At 36.1% G+C, this 18,591-nt stretch overlaps 1 protein-coding gene across 1 annotated transcript in view; it reads left to right on the top strand.

Annotated features, from left to right (window-relative positions):
• Positions 1–16,088, top strand: part of CCDC172 (coiled-coil domain containing 172) — a 43,389-nt gene extending 27,301 nt beyond the window's left edge. The window contains exons 6-8 of the mRNA XM_003408939.3: positions 170–272; positions 12,828–12,915; positions 16,050–16,088. Coding sequence (XP_003408987.1) covers positions 170–272; positions 12,828–12,915; positions 16,050–16,088 — 230 coding nt within the window. The remainder of the gene's footprint in view (positions 1–169; positions 273–12,827; positions 12,916–16,049) is intronic.
• Positions 16,089–18,591: the final 2,503 nt, after the last annotated feature.

The following is an 18,591-nucleotide window of genomic DNA, read 5'->3' as shown; positions in this document are numbered from 1 at the left end:
ACTAAATCAGCGTTACATCTCGTGTTTATAGTATCACAACTTTTGTTAAAATCACTGGTATTGTCTTTACATGCAAGCACCGAAAATTAAAGTAACGTTCTTATGAGTGAATAAAGGTAATTTTTATGCTTAGTTTGAAAAGATTGTAAGAATTTTTTTAATTGTTCAGTTTTTGAAGATAAGGAGAATGAAGCCATTTGCACTACCAAATACCTAGAGGCAGAAAAAATTAAAATCAATGAAAAGCCTCAAAATGATGCCGAATGCTTAAGGTAAGTGTTACTTGTTATACTTTGGTATAAAATCTGGTAATTTTTCGAGTTGTCAAGTAGATTTCAGACTAAAGCTCAGTGGGTAGATTTTTTTTTGCTTTCAAGTTCCAGATGGAGACATTGTTTCTTTCTGTGAGTACTCTGAAACATGCTAATAAGCAAACACTTTCCTGGTTGAAAAATTGCTACTTCTGAGTTTCAGAATACACAGAGTTGATAACGTTAAAATCAGTTTTATCTTTTCTTGTACCCTGTGGCCCCAGTGTTACTGACATCACAGTAGATAAGACAAAGTATTGATTCTTCAACTCCCGCTTCTGTTAGTCTTAACTTTTTTGAGAAATGACTAAAAAAAAAAAAGTCTAGATTCCAGGAAAAAAAAAAAAATCACAACCTACTGTCTTACTTCAAATTTATTACTCTGATTATGTGCCTAAAAAATGAAAAAATATTTTCTTAATGGAATATTTAGATGCTTCTTACACATTTGGATAATGAAAGAATGGCTGATGTTTGAAATGACATGCTCATAAACACATGGAGATAAGGCCTCACATTTACTAATTTGACTACTATTTATTAATAATTTGGTGTTATGTTTGTTGGCTCAATTTTAAAGACTTTGCTATACTTCCTAGCTTAACGTAAGAAAAGAAACGTTACTGAATCTATGAAGAAGCAAATGAAGCCTTCTTTCACATAAATCATATAGGAAATATGTCCACTAGAGCTGAACAAATGCTTCATATTAGCAGTGTATTGCCATAGGCCATAATTTAGTAGATTGTGAAAAAAGATTTGCAATTTAGTTTTATGTAAAGTTTTATAAGCATAAAATATCAATCTCTTGAGTGATATGTTTGATGCACAATGAGTTTCTGTAATGACAAGCTGCTCATTGATTTTTTTACGCTTTTGAAAATGGCAGTGCCCACTGGTATCATTATAGTTAGTAGAGGAAGGGCGTCCAACGTGAACTCCAATTTTGTGGGTTCATCACTTAGTCATAAGAATTCTCTCTTGGTTAAAATTAAACACACGAATTATGTTAGAGAGTGCTTTTACTTTCACAAATGTTGGCAGAGGACATTTGGATAGAAAAACCATCAGTCCATATACATAGTCAATTCATTGCATTTTAGCACTTATAAATTAAATGTCAATATTTATCCAGTCTCACTTTAAATTATTAGATATGTGTAGCTTAGCTTAGTTTCCCTATCAATATGTTCCATAAAAGTTATCCTAAGTGTGAAGAGCAAACTAGTAAGTGTGAAGCTTTTAGGAAGACAGCCATCAGCCTTATAATTAATGCAATAACAAGAAACTGATGATGGCAACAAATGATATTACGTTATCATACAAAATCATGAAGGCCAAAATCAAGTTAGTTTTATCCTTAAAGTTTGGAATTGAATAGTCTTTCTCATTTGTGTGTTCACACATATACTGAAATATATAATAGTTACATTTTAACTAAGTATTCAGGCTTACCTCCTACTGGTATGGATGTGGAGCCCTAGTGGTGCAGTGGTGAAGAACTCGGCTGCTAACCAAAAGCTCAACAGTTTGAATCCACCACCTGCTCCTTGGAAACCGTATGAGGCAGCTCTGCTCTGTCCTGTAGGGTCACTATGAGTCGGAATCCACTGGATGGCAGCGGGTTCGTTTTTTTGCAGGGGAGGTAATAGATGCTTTTATAGCAGAGTTTCTCAAACTCAGCACTATTGACATTTTGTGGGGGGCTGTCTTATGCATTGTAGGATGTTTAGCAGCATTCCTAGCCTCTACCCTACTAGATACCAGTAGCATTTCCCTTCCGAGTTGTGACAACAAATATGTTTCCAGACATCGCCAAATGTCCCTGCGGGGAGGGGGTAACCGCTAACTTGTAGAATATGGCTGTCATTAGCATATAAGCTAGGGGTTGTGTTAGTTCCTCATAAACTTCTGAAAGGGTTGTATGACCTTGACTGAGCTAGTTTTTTCATATAGCCTGAGGAGCAGCATATAGCCTGAGGGCTGCTATGTGTCAGAATCGACTCCTTGGCAATGGGTTTGTTTTTCTGTTTTGTTTGTTTTTTCTTTTTTAGGAGCACAGAAATAATAAAGCTCAGGGTCTTGAGAAGTGGTAAGTGTAGTGGTGAAGATCACAGACTCTTTCGAATCCCAGCTTTGCTACTTACTAGGTTAGTGACCTTGAACAAGCCATTTAACTTGTCTGTGCCTCAGTCATCACACCTATAAAATAGGGGTAATTATAATAACATACCTCACAAGGGTATAGTAAAAAATAAATGACTTAATATGTATGAAGCCCTTAGAACAGTACTTGGCATGTAGTAAGTACTCTATAAGTCTTAACTGTTATCACCTAGGGTTTCATTTTTATTTCATACTGTCCAGGTAGATTTCATGCCCTTTCTTTGTCATTTCTTCCCCTGAATGTTCTTTATGTAGATGCTCCCCAAGGTTTAATCATTGGTACTCTTCTTACTTTGTACTTTACATGGGCTACCTCATCTGGTCCAATGACTTTAGTCATCATCTATAGATAATTTCCAAATCTTTGTCCATAATTCCACTTCCTTAACCTCCAGTCCTAAATTGACAATAGTCTAAAATAAACATAGACGTAGATCTGAAGTGATGCTGTCCTGAATTAAGCACAAATAAAAACAACCTTATCTAAAGTTCAAGGCCCTTCATAATCTTTGCCTACGCATCATCTCCTTGTATTTTTATCACATACTTTATACTGCTAGTACATCAGAATACTATTTGTGTTATCCCAGATATGCCGTAGGCTTTCACATCTATGTATCCTTCTCTCCTTTTCTGTCAGCGGAGCCCAACTCAGTCCTCAAGGCCCAGCTCAGATGCTATTTTTTTCTGTGTATTGCACAAGTTAGAAAGGTACCAGACATTTCAATATGTTCACAAATCTCACCATCCTTACCCTGCCCCAATTCATCACTAAGTCTTGTTGCTTTTACCTCCAAAATATTTCTTGAGTCCTTCTACTTCTTCATGTCCCTTGCTCCCACCCTAGCTCTAGCCAGCACCCTCTCTTACCTGGATGACTGTAACAATTTCTTTCCTGCTCTCCACTCACCCTCTCTTATACCCTTCAGTCCATTGTAAATTGAATCATGTCACTCCCCTTAAAATCATTCAGTGGCTTCATAATGACCTTAGAATGAAACTCTTAAGGTGGCCTAAGTGGCTCTTCACAATATGACGTTTTGACCTCCCTCCTGATGTTACCTTCATCCATGATCCCTTCTCTCTCTGCTCTCTCCAAACTTTCTCTCACCTCTGGACCTTTGCATATGCCCTTCTTTCTCCTGAAATTATCTGTCTGCTGCTTTCTCTGCTGTCTCCTGCCTGGTGGAACAATACCCCCAACCTTTAGGTCTCAGTGGAATTTTTTCCTCAGAGAAACTCTCCCTTACCCTTTGATCTAAATTATGTAACCTCTGTTATTTTCCCTAATAGTGGCCTGTATTTTTCCCTTTATAACACATATTCTATTTTGTAATTACGTATTTGTATGCTTAGTTTGTTAACATCTGTTGCCACTATGTGAGCAATAGGAGGAGTGATCTTATCTATTTTATTCACCATCTTACACTCATTATCTACTACCTTGGTAGACAGCTTGACATATATAGTAGGTGTTGAATAAATAAATGGAGGAATAAATGAATGTAATAAAAGTATGAAAAATTTTCCCCCTCATTCCTTTCTCTGTGTTCACAGAGAACTTGTTTGTGGTTCTGTTATATCAGTAGTCACATTTTGTGATATTTATCTGTGTATCAGTCTATCCCATGGAACTGGGCACTCTCACCACTTCTTACTCATTTTTCTATTAGTCTTCCTATCTATCACAGTCAGGGCATATAGTTTATGTTCAGTAAATATTTATTCCGGTGGTTGGATCTACATGCAGTTGAATTTTCACTACAAAGAAGATAAAAGTTCTGCATATATTTTCAGTGGTACTTGGAAAGGTATGGTGTGTTTACCCACCAAAGTATCCCCATTTTAGAATGGAATGCTTCTTTTTCACCCCTGATTTTTTGTTCCATGTGGAAAAGGCTTTACTAGTTTAACTCTTTTTGCCTCCCTCCAACTCCTTGCTCTTTTCTCCTGAATTGGGGAGGAGTGACTCAGTCTGATTGGTGAGTTTGGAAGGGTAAACTAGGTCATGTGGAGCCCAGTCCTTCCTTTTCCCTATCTCTTTGAAAGTTGGGCTGCTGCTCTGGAGAGCTTGTGTTCCATTCTGCTCCTCCATCCCTTGCATTCTACAGTGGTTGGACTCTATGGGAGAAAGTTTGTGGGGTCCAATGCTGCCTTTAATGCTGTGAGTTAAGTTAGTCTAATTCTGGGGTTCAATATTTGAAAGCCCCTTGCCTGCAGATATAAGCCACATTCTCCAATATCTTTATGTCAGTGATAAGAGATATAAGCTGCACCTTCCAGTATTTGCTGTATCAGTAATAAATGTGACATTTTGGCTACCCTTCTGCCTTCCTTATATCTTAATTGGGCAGAACTCAGGCAGGACAGGAGTGTGTTATATAATAGGCCCCCTCAAACTCCCAATAGCTATTATTTTCATTATTACCCAAAATCAGGGGATATAGTTCTTAAATATGATTTTAGTTTACTCCAAACAGTAATGTAACAGACTAAACATTTCAGGCATTTTCTTCACCCACAAACTTCTTTCTGAAATGATTTACATTTCTTATAACCAATATTTGTACTTATTTAATATACCAGGAAGCTTGTTTCAGAAATAAAGCTGCAAAGTCAACGGCATGGGGTTTTCCCTCTGACCACCTGAAGATAGTGTGGTTTTGTGAAGAGCATATTTGCAATGGAAACTCCACAAAAGTTAATATACACCTGGTACTGAGAGACTCTTAATGCATTTACATGAAGTAGTAAATCGATGCTGTTGCCTTTTCAGTGAAAAAGCCATCCAGTTAAGTTGGTCATAGAGGTCACATTGATAGTCGTTCAATTTATAAGACAGCATAAGCAGATTATGGTATTAAAATACTTTCAACCTCTCTAAAAGATACACGGATAAATATGTATAAGTCAGAATTGATTTGACAGCAGTGGGTCTGGTTTTTGGTTTTATCCATATATTTATTTTACTAAGTATGTACATATGTGTTTTCTAAATTATGAGAGTAGGTTATGTTGATTGAATTAGAATTCAGACAGTACAAAAATGTGAAATGTCGAAGCCTCCCTTTTCATCACCTCACTCCCACATCCTAGGTAGATCCATTGTTAGAAGTTTGACGTATGTCCTTTCAGAGTTTATATGTCCCTGTGCTTGTGCATTCAACAAAGATGGGATTGTGTGATCACACTCACTGGTCTCCAGTTTGCTTTATTACTTGCCAAAATATTATAGACATTTTTCATGTCAGTTTGTACTGATCAACTTCGTTCTTATTACTGCCATTTTATGGAAAGCACTGTTTATATTACCAGTCTCCCAGTGACAAATATCCAGGACAGTTCCTGACTAGTCACAGTAAAAAAGTCTTATAAGTATATCCTTAAATAGCTGTGGAAGTGTTTCTATAACATTGCTTAGAATAAGCATTTTATTTAATAAGAATGAAAAATTTTACTCGAAGTCCTATTATCAACAAGAATGAACTCAAAGTGAACAAGTGCAACAGGTCTCACTCAGTTCTAAAGTTTCTGAAAAATAATAATCAAATAATTATATATCTGTACCCAATCCATATCACCGCTCTCATTTTTTAACAGTTATAAAATATAAAAATCCTCATTTAATTCCAGGATCATTCTTAGCTGTGTATTATGTTGAATGTTTCTGTTGACTCTGCATCTTTTCTGGGAAAACTTCATCATTTATTCACTAACAGAAGTGTCTCTACAGCATTGATTATGTTGCCTTCTAGCTAATAGAGATCGCTTGTTTTGTGAATTCTTGGCACATATATAGTTTATTAAAGCTTCTAAGTATATACAGTGAAAATTTTGATGTTAGAACCAATTGATTATTTTAAAGGGTATATTTTGATATAAATGTGCCTATTTGACCCCAAACTGAAATAATTTTGCTTGTTGTACAACCTAAATACAGTATTTCAATGACCATGTTCCAAATTTATTGGTACCTTTGATACCATAATACCATTTATGGGTTTTTCTTTATTTTCATAGAGAAACATCTCTTGGTCTGAGGGCTGGGAAGGGAAGACAAAAAATATATGGTAAATGGAAATGTCTAACAAAACCAACCCAGGTTTTAGAGTAAAGAAGATGCTGGCAAGACCCCTTTCTCCACCTCTTCCTACTCAGCAATTGCCTCTGGTTCAGCCCAGGGTGCCTATGAAAGTTTACCTGTGTCAGCTGGTGGGTTAGCAGCCAAGCACTTAATCACTGTGCCACTGGGGCTCTTGGCCTGGGCTGAGGAAGGCATAATTAGAAAATTGGTATTTCTGCTTCCATAATTCAGCTTTCAAACTCATGATCAGAAATAAACTATATATGAAAGAGGACCACATGTAATTTTAAAAACAGTTTTGTGTTTAAATGGCACTGAAATAATTTCCATGTTAATTAATATAAAGCAATGGTATAAAAAAGTTAATCCATTGGAAAACTGGACAAAAGTAGAAATGAGTACTTATTAAACCTTTGGAGTCATTAAGGAAACCAAAAAGGACAAGATGAATAGATACATAATTAAAAATTCAATGTGTCAGAAAAATAAGTAAAGAACATGAATAGTAAACTAGGGGAAAATTGTAGTAATTATAACAAACAAGTTTATTAAATAATGAACTGATAAAAATAAGAAAATACTAAAATCAATAGTTTTTCATTCATATTTTTCGAACAAACGTGTTAAACGCCTACTTTGTACCGTACAGTATGCTAGTTGCTGAGAATACCAAGATGAATAAGACAAGGTTTTCTTGTTCCCAGAAAGCTTGTGATAATGGAAATAGATAAAATGAAATGTTTAAACAGAGAAGTCACTAACAAAGAGATGTAACTCATTTAATAAACAGTGGAAGAAAATTTCAGTTATACACTCTCACATCACTTACTGACATGGTTAGGTTCCAAAGACCAGGTCGTTAAGCAAAATAGTCATTATGCAAAAATAGAGGATGACTACATTCCATAACTGCCTAATTACATCATTACATAACTGCCAAATTTTATCATTACATAACTGCTAGATTTCATTACACAACTGCCAAACCACTGAGAATCATGGCCCAGACAAGTTGACACATAACCTTAACCATCACAGCCAGCATTCTTGCCTCACACCTGTGTTCATTACTGCCAGACATACATCGTTAAAGCAAAAAACAGTCGAATAGTAGATTTTTTGCTGTTGTCGTAAATATGAAATGTCGGATAACAAGGAATAGGTACACTGCTTATCAATGAAATGCAAATTTAAAACTACTGATTATTATTTTTTCTATCAGATTATGAAAGACTGTTTAAATGACCATAATCAAAATTGACAAGGGTGTGTTATAAGAGTTGACTCCTTCATTGCTGGTGGTAGTATACATTGCATATATTTGGAATGCAATTTGTTGTATAGAAATTATTGTAAATGTATTAAAAGTATTTATGCTGTTGACCTAAGTCCACTATGAGCTCTATCCCAAGGAAAATAATTCTAAATACAGAATATTTTATGCATAAAGATGTTCATATTAATGTTATTTTTGATAGAAAAAAATAGAAACAAATATCCTACCACAAATGAATAAGTTAACAGTGATGTAGCCACTTGGATTAATATTTATTTTAAATTGTATTTAATGTGGCATGTGTAGTTTACAGGGGAAATGTATATGATAGCATTAACCACAAGAAAAAATAGAAGGCAAAACTGTCCAGACTGTATAATCACAATATATGGAAACAAAAGACTGAAATGAAGTACACCTAAATTTTAACAGTATTTGAGCTGGGTTAATAGGACTTTGGGTAAAATTTTTCTTTCTTTCTACTTAAATAGTAGTTTTGTATAGTTCTATTTTTTTTTTTTTTTTTATAGCTTAAAATAGTGTTAATGCTTTTCTATGACACTGAGAAGTAACTGAAAAAAGTTTTAGAATGGTGCAGGTAGTGATAAAAATACATGGAACATAAGTTTTGCTAGATTAGCAATGTTGGCCATCCTGGTCATTATTTGATGATTGAGGAAAAGGTGACAGTAGCCAGTGTAAGCTGCCTTCACTTCTTGTGCAGTGGGCGAGGGAAGTCCTTCTTGACTCCAGCGGGTAATCAGTCCATGCACTGAAGCATGAGATCTGCTTACCATTATATTGCTTTGCCTAGATGCAAATATATTAGTATTCATACCATTATCATCCTATCTCTTTTAAAGCTAGCAACAGCAATCTTTTCTTTAAGTGCAAATCTAAATTATACAGCTTGATTATATGCTGAATAGAGAAATACTTTCTATAATTTGCTTCAAATGCCCTCCTTAATTTCAGTAGTCTCTCATTCTTATTATTAACTAACTAAAAGGGAGCATGGTCACCACCCAATTCGGGTGGGCACGAAAGATCTTAAACAATTTGTGGTCCATCTCAACTGAAAAGAGGAGGGACATGTATTGTCGCTGATATGGGGGGAAGAAAAATCCTTGTCATTTCATTTGAAAAATTAATATATTAAAATGAAGCCTTAAGTGTAAACATAGCAGCATCCACAGTAGTTTGTAACTGTCTGTTTAATCTTCCACTTTCTCTTTAAAAATATTTATTACATGGGTTTTTATGCTCATGTAATCTAATGCTCAAAATTAGTAACTTGTTATATCATTCCTGATTGAACATTTCTTCGGAATTCATGTTTACTGTTAAATTCCTAAAAGTTCAGAACACAGTGTACCTCACATATATAAATGTATTGTTTCCCCATATATCCCCAATATAAATGTTATGCTGGCAGAGTGGTTAAGAGCTATGGCTGCTAACCAAAAGGTTGGCAGTTTGAATATACCAGCTGTTCCTTGGAAACCCTATGGGGCAGTTCTCCTCTGTCTGTAGGGTCACTATAAGTCTGAATTGACTCAATGGCAATGAGTAGGTTCTTAAAATAATATATATATCGGATGAATGGGTAAATAAATTGTGGTATATTCACACAATGGAATACTACGCATCGATAAAGAACAGTGACGAATCTCTGAAACATTTCATAACATGGAGGAACCTGGAAGGCATTATGCTGAGCGAAATGAGTCAGAGGCAAAAGGACAAATATTGTATAAGACCACTATTATAAGATCTTGAGAAATAGTAAACCTAAGAAGAACACATACTTTTGTGGTTACGAGGGGGGGAGGGAGGGAGGGTGGGAGAGGGTTTTTTATTGATTAATCAGTAGATAAGAACTGCTTTAGGTGAAGGGAAAGACAACACTCAATACATGGGAGGTCAGCTCAATTGGACTGGACCAAAAGCAAAGAAGTTTCCGGGATAAAATGAATGTTTCAAAGGTCAGCGGAGCAAGTGCGGGGGTCTGGGGAACACGGTTTGCGGGGACTTCTAAGTCAATTGGCAAAATAATTCTATTATGAAATCATTCTGCATCCCACTTTGAAATGTGGCGTCTGGGGTCTTAAATGCTAACAAGCGGCCATCTAAGATGCAGCAATTGGTCTCAACCCACCTGGAGCAAAGGAAAATGAAGAACACCAAGGCCACACGACAACTAAGAGCCCAAGAGACAGAAAGGGCCACATGAACCAGAGACCTACATCTTCCTGAGACCAGAAGAACTAGTTGGTGCCCGGCCACAATCGATGACTGCCCTGACAGGGAGCACAGCAGAGGACCCCTGAGGGAGCAGGAGATCAGTGGGATACAGACCCCAAATTCTCATAAAAAGACCAAACTTAATGGTCTGACTGAGACTGGAGGAATCCCGGCGGCCATGCTCCCCAGACCTTCAGTTGACACAGGACAGGAACCATCCCCGAAGACAACTCATCAGACATGAAAGGGACTGGTCAGCAGGTGGGAGAGAGACGCTGATGAAGAGTGAGCTAATTATATCAGGTGGACACTTGAGATTGTGTTGGCAACTCTTGTCTGGGGGGGGATGGGAGGATAGAGAGAGAGGGAAGCCGGCAAAATTGTCAAGAAAGGAGAGACTGAAAGGGCTGACTCAAGAGGGGGAGAGCAAGTGGGAGTAGGGAGTGAGATGTATGTAAACTTATATGTGACAGACTGATTGGTTTTGTAAACGTTCACTTGAAGCTTAATAAAAGTTATTAAAAAAAAATAATAATATATATAACCTATTTTTTTATGTATATGTTGTAGAGTATAATACACCCACTCCTCACTTATCAACATGGTTAGGTTCCAAAGAACAGGTCATTAAGTGAAAATTGGCACTTTGCAAAAATGGAGGCTGACCACATCCAGTCACAAAATGGAGGATGACTACATCAGTACTTAATGCCAAATTTCATTATTACATAACTGCCAAACCACTGAGAATCATGGTCCACCCAATTTGACACATAACCTTGACTGTCACAGCCAGTGTTACTTTTGCCTCACACCTCGGTGTTTGTTACCACCAGACATACATTGTTAATGCACAAAATAGTCAGGTAGTAGATTTTTTACTGTTATCATAAATGCGAAATGTCAGATACTGAGATAGCCGTAAGTGGGAGTAGGTTTAATATAATGAACACCTGTGAACCAAACTAAAACATTACCAGTAACTTTCATTAGCTGTGGGCTCATCCCTATCCCATACTCCCTTTTTTATCCTAGATATAATTAATGTCCTGCTCTATGTTTCATTTCCATGTTTGTGTGAAACGACTTATTCATTCTTATAATTTTGTTACACTAGATGATTTATTTAAATTTATATGGTATATTTATATATGATGCATTTATCATATATATGCATGTTCCAACAATGTATTGGTTATTTTTGCTCATTTGAGTTATGTAAAAATGCTATCATACTGTCAAGGGCTTGTTTTTTAGTTCAACATTGTTTCTAAGATTTACCCATGTTGTTGAGTGAAGATGTGTGAATGTACCAGTTTTTTTTTTTCCTCTTTTGATGGACATTTGAGTTGTTTCCAAGTTTTTGCCATCACAGACAGTGCCGGTGTGAACATCATGGTGCTCGTGTGTTGTAAGAGTTTCCTTAGGATATAAGCCTGTTGGAATTGCTGGTTCATTGGGTGTATGAATGTTGAACTTTACAAGATATCAAACTGTTTTCCATAGTGATTAAACCAATTCTTACTCCCATTAGCACATTATAAAAATTCCCGTTGATCTCCATCCTCTTCAACACTTTGTGATTTCAGACTTATTAATTTTTGCACCCATCACCCAGTTTTAACAGTTATTCATGCTAATCTTGTTTTGTCTATATCTCCACTCACCTCTCCCTTTCTGTATTCCTTTGAAGCAAATAATAGACATCATGTCATTATTTTATTATGTTTTTGTAAATTAAGAACTGTAAAAAAATCATAACCACAGTACAACTATTACACCTAAAATATTTAACAGCAGTGAACTAATACCATCAAATAACTAGTCAGTATTCAAATTTCCAATTATCTATAAATGTCATCTTTTTTCTATTACAGTTTGTTTATCTGAATTAGGCTCCAGATATGGTCCACACTTAACAATTAGCTGATATATCTTTAAATCTCTTTTGTGCTTGAAGACATGCCCCATCGCACTCTCCTTTTTTTTAACTTGCAATTTATTTGTTGAAGAAATCAAATTTTTTATCATGTAGCGTTTACCATGAAATTATTAAATGTCTATTATTTATTCAGTTTAGCTTTTTTTTTTTAATTGTACTTCAGATGAAGGTTTACAGAAAAAAATAGCTTCTCATTAAACAATTGGTACACATACTGTTTTGTGACATTGGTTACCAACCTTCCAACATGTCAACACTCCTTCTTCTCAACCTTGGGTTCCCAATCACCAGCCTTCCTGTCCCCTCCTGCCTTCTAGTCCTTGCCTCTGGGCTGGTGTTCCCCTTTAGTCTTGTTTTCTATCATGGGCCCATCCAATCCCTGGCTGAAGGGTGAACTTCAGGAGTGACTTCATTACTGAGCTAAAAGGTTGTCCGGGGGCCATACCCTCAGGCTTTCTCCAGTCTCCGTCAGGCCAGTTAATCTGGTCTTTTTTTGTGAGTTCGAATTTTGTTCTACATTTTTCTCCAGCTCTGTCTGGGACCCTCCACCGCGATCCTTGTCAGAGCAGTCGGTGCTGGTAGCAGGGCACCATCTAGTTGTTTAGCTTATTTTTTATGGGAGTTTTTTCCCCAAAATTTTATACCGTATAGAATTACAGAGAATTAAATTTTCTTACCAAATTATTTTTAACTTGAGATTCTAATTACAGAAGTTGCAAACATGGCACTTTCTATGTAACAAAGAAGTATTATAATACATGGCTTTCTGCTAAACTGATAAGGTGAATTTTTCTTTGAAAACAGACTTAAAAAAGAATTACAACTTTATGAAGAAGACGACGTGGAAAGTATTTACGAAGCTCTCCAAACAGAAATAGAATTTTTGGAGTTGGTAAGCCGTCATCAGTTCTTTTACTTCAGTTCAGCATTATTTTACCTACTGGTAAGAGTGGTTTTACTGGTATACATATCATTGAACTGGTGTTTGCCCTTCGTGTGGATTACTATTAATACAAAAAACAAGATAGCAACAAAAATAAAACTACGATCAGAGTGTAAATCTGTGATGTGTTTTGTGTTTCTGGAGAGTTAGATGCTACATAAACCAAAATGTATTCAAAGAGAATATGTTCAGTTTCAAACAAGTTAGAAAATATTCAAATGTGACCTCACAACATTGCCTGCTTCAAGCTGTTGTTAGAGGATCCATACACTGAAGGAGGTTAACTATCATAATGCTTCAGAGCTTTTTGGTTTTGAATAGGCATAATATACTTTTACTGTATTTGATTCTAAAGCTTTCTTTATTACAGATCTCTATGATCTCAAAAAGTTTGGATTCAATTATTGGAAATGTATTTTCAGATTGTGTGGGAGCACTTTAAATTGCTCTTCACCTCATACTTTGGGTGTTTGTAAAATGAACAGGATATTTGCCATGCTCTATTTTAATAATGACTTATTCATTGCAAATACTTTTTTCAACATAAACAGTAACTATACACATGGACCTTGCTGGATGGAATACACAAGAATCAAATTGACTACATCTGTGAAAAGAGACGACAGAGAAGTTCAATATCATCAGTCAGAACAAGGCCAGGGGCCAATTGCAGAACTATCAATTGCTCATACGCAAATTCAAGTTGAAGCTGAAGGAAATTAGGAAAAAAAGTCCACGAGAGCCAAGTATGACCTTGAGTATATCCCACCTGAATTTAGAGACCATCTCAATAATACATTTGACATATTCAACACTAATGACCAAAAACCAGACGAGTTGTGGAGTGACATCAAGGACATCATACACGAAGAAAGCAATAGGTCATTAAAAAGACCAGAAAGAAAAGAACAAAAATGGATGCCAGAAGAGATTCTGAAACTTGCTCTTGAACTTAGAGTAGCTAAAGTGAAAGGAAGAAATGATGAAGGAAAAGAGCTGAACAGAAGATTTCAAAGGGCGGCTTGAGAAGGCAAAGTATTATAATGGCATGTGCAAAGACCTGGCATTAGAAAACCAAAAGAGAAAGAACACACTCAGCATTTCTCAAGCTGAAAGAACTAGGAAAAAAAAAAAAAAACCTCAAGCCTTGAGTTGCAACAGTGAAGGATTCTATGTGCAAAATGCTGAATGATGCAGGAAGCATCAAAAGAAGATGGAAGGAATATACAGAGTCACTGTACCAAAAAGAACTGGTTGATGTTCAGTCATTTCAGAAGGTAGCACAAGATCAAGAACCAACGTTACTGAAGGAAGAAGTCCAAGCTGCACTGAAGACATTGGTGAAAAATAAGGCTTCAGAAACTGATGGAATAACAATTGAGATGTTTGAAAAAATGAATGAAGCTTTGAAAGAATTCACTCACCTATGCCAAGAAATTTGGAAGACAGCTACCTGGCCAACTGACTGGAAGAAATCCATAGTTACACCTGTTCCAAAGAAAGGTGATCCAACTGAATGCAGAAATTATCGAACAATATCATTAATATCGCACGCAAGTAAAATTTTCCTGAAGGTCATTCAAAAGCAGTTGCAGCAGTACATCGACAGGGAACTGCCAGAAATTCAAGCTGAATTCAGAAGAGAACGTGGAACAAAGGATGTCGTTGCTGATGTCATATGAATCCTGCCTGGAAGTGGGGAATACCAGAAAAACGTTTACCTGTGTTTTACTGACTATGCAAATGCATTTGACTGTGTGGATCATAACAAATTATGGATAGCACTGCGAAAAACGGGAATTCCAGTGCACTTAATTGTGCTCATGAGGAACCTGTACATAGATCAAGAGGCAGTTGTTCGAACAGAACAAGGGGATACTTCGTGGCTTAAAGTCAGGAAAGGTGCGTGTTAGGGTTGTATCATTTTGCCATACCTATTCAATCAGTATGCTGAGCAAATAATCCAAGAAGCTGGACTATATGAAGAAGAAGGGAGCATCAGGATTGGAGGAAGACTCGTTAACAACCTGCTTTATGCAAATGTCACAACCTTGCTTGCTGAAAGTGAAGAGGCCTTGAAGCACTTACTGATAAAGAACCAAAGCCTTCAATATGAATTACACCTCATCATAAAGAAAGCAAAAATCCTCACAACTGGACCAATGAGCAACATCATGATAAATGGAGAAAATATTGAAATTGTCAAGGATTTCATTTTACTTGGATCCACAATCAACACCCATGGAAGCAGCAGTCAAAGAAATCAGAAGACACGTTGCATTGGGCAAATCTGCTGCAAAAGACCTCTTTGAAGTGTTGAAAACCAAAGATAGCACCTTGACGACTAAGGTGTGCCTGACCCAAGCCATGGTGTTTTCAGTCGTATCATATGTATGTGAAAGCTGGATGATGAATAAGGAAGACCGAAGAAGAATTGGCACCTTTGAATTGTGGTGTTGGTGAAGAATATTGAATATACTATTGACTTTCAAAGGAACGAAAGAATATATCTTGGAAGTACAGTCAGAATGCTCCTTAGAAGCAAGGATGGAGAGACTTCATTTCACGTACTTTGGACATATTATCAGGAGGGATCAGTCCCTGGAGAAGGGCATCATGCTTGGTAAAGTAGAGGGTCAGCGTGAGAGGAAGACCCTCAATGAAATGGATGGACACAGTGGCTACAACAGTGGGCTCAAACATAACAACGATCATGAGGATGGCACGGAACTGAGTAGTGTTTCCTTCTGTTGTACATAGCATCGTTATGAGTCAGAACCGACTTGACGGCACCTAACAACAATTTTAATAGAAGACATACATAAATTTAATGTAAGTTAAAATACAGTTTTAATTTGATGTATTACATTTTGTTTCATGTTTATTTTCTGTAAATATTTGCTTGTTCAAAAATGTTCTAGTAGCATATGTCAGGGTTTATATTTTTTCAAAAAACTTTCAAAAAATACAGTTCAGAAAAGCCTAGAGTTATTATTTGTTCTAAATTTAGGCAAATTTTATGTAATTCTTTCATAAAGAATTTAGTTGTATCTATGAATAATTATTATATTTTTTCTTTTTAGACTTTGGCACAGAAAGGACTTCAGGAAAATGATGTGTAGAGAATTGATTGGCCATCTGAGAATTGATCAAAGCATCTTAGAACCAAACCTTTGTTATAGATACATAAATGGTCTCCATTACGACAGATTCTTGTGTAAACCATGTGATCCAGATGTTCAGAGATATTGTTGATATCTAGAGTTGTTTTATTGTCACTTTAAAATAATGTTTTTTGTTTTTTTTTTCTCCTGTCATGTACTGGATCTTTAAGGTTTCATGCATGGTTTGATTTTGTTTTTAGAGGAAGAGAAACGATAAGAGATATTTTGTTCCTGGGCTGCTTATATCCCCATGACCCTTAAGGTGATCTATACTTTCTGATCTATACTTTTCATTCTTTGTTGCAGCTTAACTTGGGTCAAATCAAACACACATAGGAAGAAGTGCTCAGATTATTGACCCAATTTTGTTGGTGCTGTTTCTGCCAATAAAGGTGGTTACTTTTGTTTTAATCCTCCACTAATCATAAGATGTCTGTTGACAGAAGTTCCCTGAGGCCTTTATCTGCCAAAGCTGGTTTTCTCCATTTTTCTCTGAAGTGTCTCATCAGACTATAAAGTCTGGGACACCTGCAGCCATTTTCTAGCAGTTCATGCCTGCCAGTTTACTTTCTAATGCCAGTGTTGTTTCCAGTGAAATAAGTTATCCACTTGGGGAGGTTCATAATCTTCTTATGACCATTGGGACTCATTTTACCTGGTGACCTGAAACAGTGCAACTGAGGACGGGTTGGATCAAACTTAGTATTGCCTACAATTTCTTTCTGCTGTTAGCACTCCTGACTAGGAAGATTTTCAGTAGTTTCTAAAAGTATGTTTAAACTTTTCAGTGACCCTCAAAGTCCTTGATGGGGGAGGTATACAGAGGAGAAGAAAACTCATTTGGGATATATTTCAAAGCACTGAGTGAGAATGTTAGAGCTATGTTTTCCTTTGTGGTTGTAATTGAATTAGCTTATTAACATTAAATATGAAGTGTTTGCAAATGTCTTATATTTACTGAGTACAGGACTTACATGTAATTTTCAGAGCAAGTCTTATTTTACCATAGCTTTTTTGTACATGCTCTCCACACTTATTTTTTTTAATTAGCAAAGTTAAAACACTCTTCCTTGGGATGTGTAGCAGTTGCCATCTGTTTAAATAATTTGTATTCTTAGAAGGGATTTCTATTTTGATTTTTAAAATATTTGAATTAATAGTAAATTATTTTTGCTTAAGAAGAAAAAAAATTAATGGTACCAGGGAATCACAGTCTCTATTATTTGCAAATAGGGAGTGGGATGATTATTGGGATCAGTCATGACTTTAATTCTATCTTATATTAGTCTGTTTATCCATCACATTCTAAGTTTTATGAATATCTATTATGTGTGTATCTTGTTATGAATATGCAGATTGAGTTTACACATAAAGCCTTTTTCCACTTACCATTAATTGTTGTTCATTACTGGTTTTATAGATAAAATATTAACGTGAACTAGAGATCTGTCTGCTTATTTGCATAACTAACACCCGATGGCTTACATGGAGAATAAACTATTATGGATACAACTGTTATTTCATGTGTGTGTTATATAGAATATCTAGATTTAAATATTCAATAATGGAATCAGGAGCCATATGAATTAAACTTCAGAAAAAAGTGAGGGTTCAGTATTTTCATTACTTCAGTATTCTTTAATTTTCAAACAATTCAAATGAATGATTATGTTAGCACTGCATGGTTAAGTAATACAAAACACTAACCATGTGGTACCAATCAAAATAACTGGGACTGTTAGAATCAGTATAATCAAAGGAACAAGTTCACTGAAGCAAATGAAATACAACTATCAATAAAAATCACAGTGTATGAAACAAAACCGTGCCATCAATATAAAATATCAGCAGTAGATTAGGTCCATTTTTAGTTTTGTTAAAATTAGTAATTAATAAAATTCTTATGTATGAAAAATAAATTATCTGGGTAAAAGTGTGTCTCATATTTAATTTTTCTGAAAATAAGACTTTAGCTGTACAGAAAGACAGTTTTTAAATTAATGCTCATTCGCTAAGTAAAAAATCACTAAATTTTCCATATACCATATTTTACACAAGTAATGTGTTTTATCCCCCACGTGTCTGTCAGTTTGTCGTACTATGGGGACTTGTGTGTTGCTGTGACGCTGGAAGCAGTGCTGGAAGCAATGCCACCGGCATTCAGATACCAGCAGGGTCACCCATGGAGGACAGGTTTCAGCTGAGCTTCCAGACTAAGACAGACTAGGAAGAAGGACCCGGCAGTCTACTTCTGAAAAGCATTAGCCAGTGAAAACCTAATGAATAGCAGCAGAACATTGTCTGATGCAGTGCTGGAAGATGAGCCCCCCAGGTTGGAAAGCACTCAAAAGATGACTGGGGAAGAGCTGCCTCCTCAAAGTAGAGTTGACCCTAATGACGTGGATGGAGTAAAGCTTTCGGGACCTTCATTTGCTGATGTGGCACCACTCAAAATGAGAAG

The sequence above is a fragment of the Loxodonta africana genome, chromosome 16 (assembly GCF_030014295.1).
Source record: "Loxodonta africana isolate mLoxAfr1 chromosome 16, mLoxAfr1.hap2, whole genome shotgun sequence".
NCBI classification, from domain to species: Eukaryota; Metazoa; Chordata; class Mammalia; order Proboscidea; family Elephantidae; genus Loxodonta; species Loxodonta africana.
This window is presented reverse-complemented; position numbering and strand designations above follow the sequence as displayed.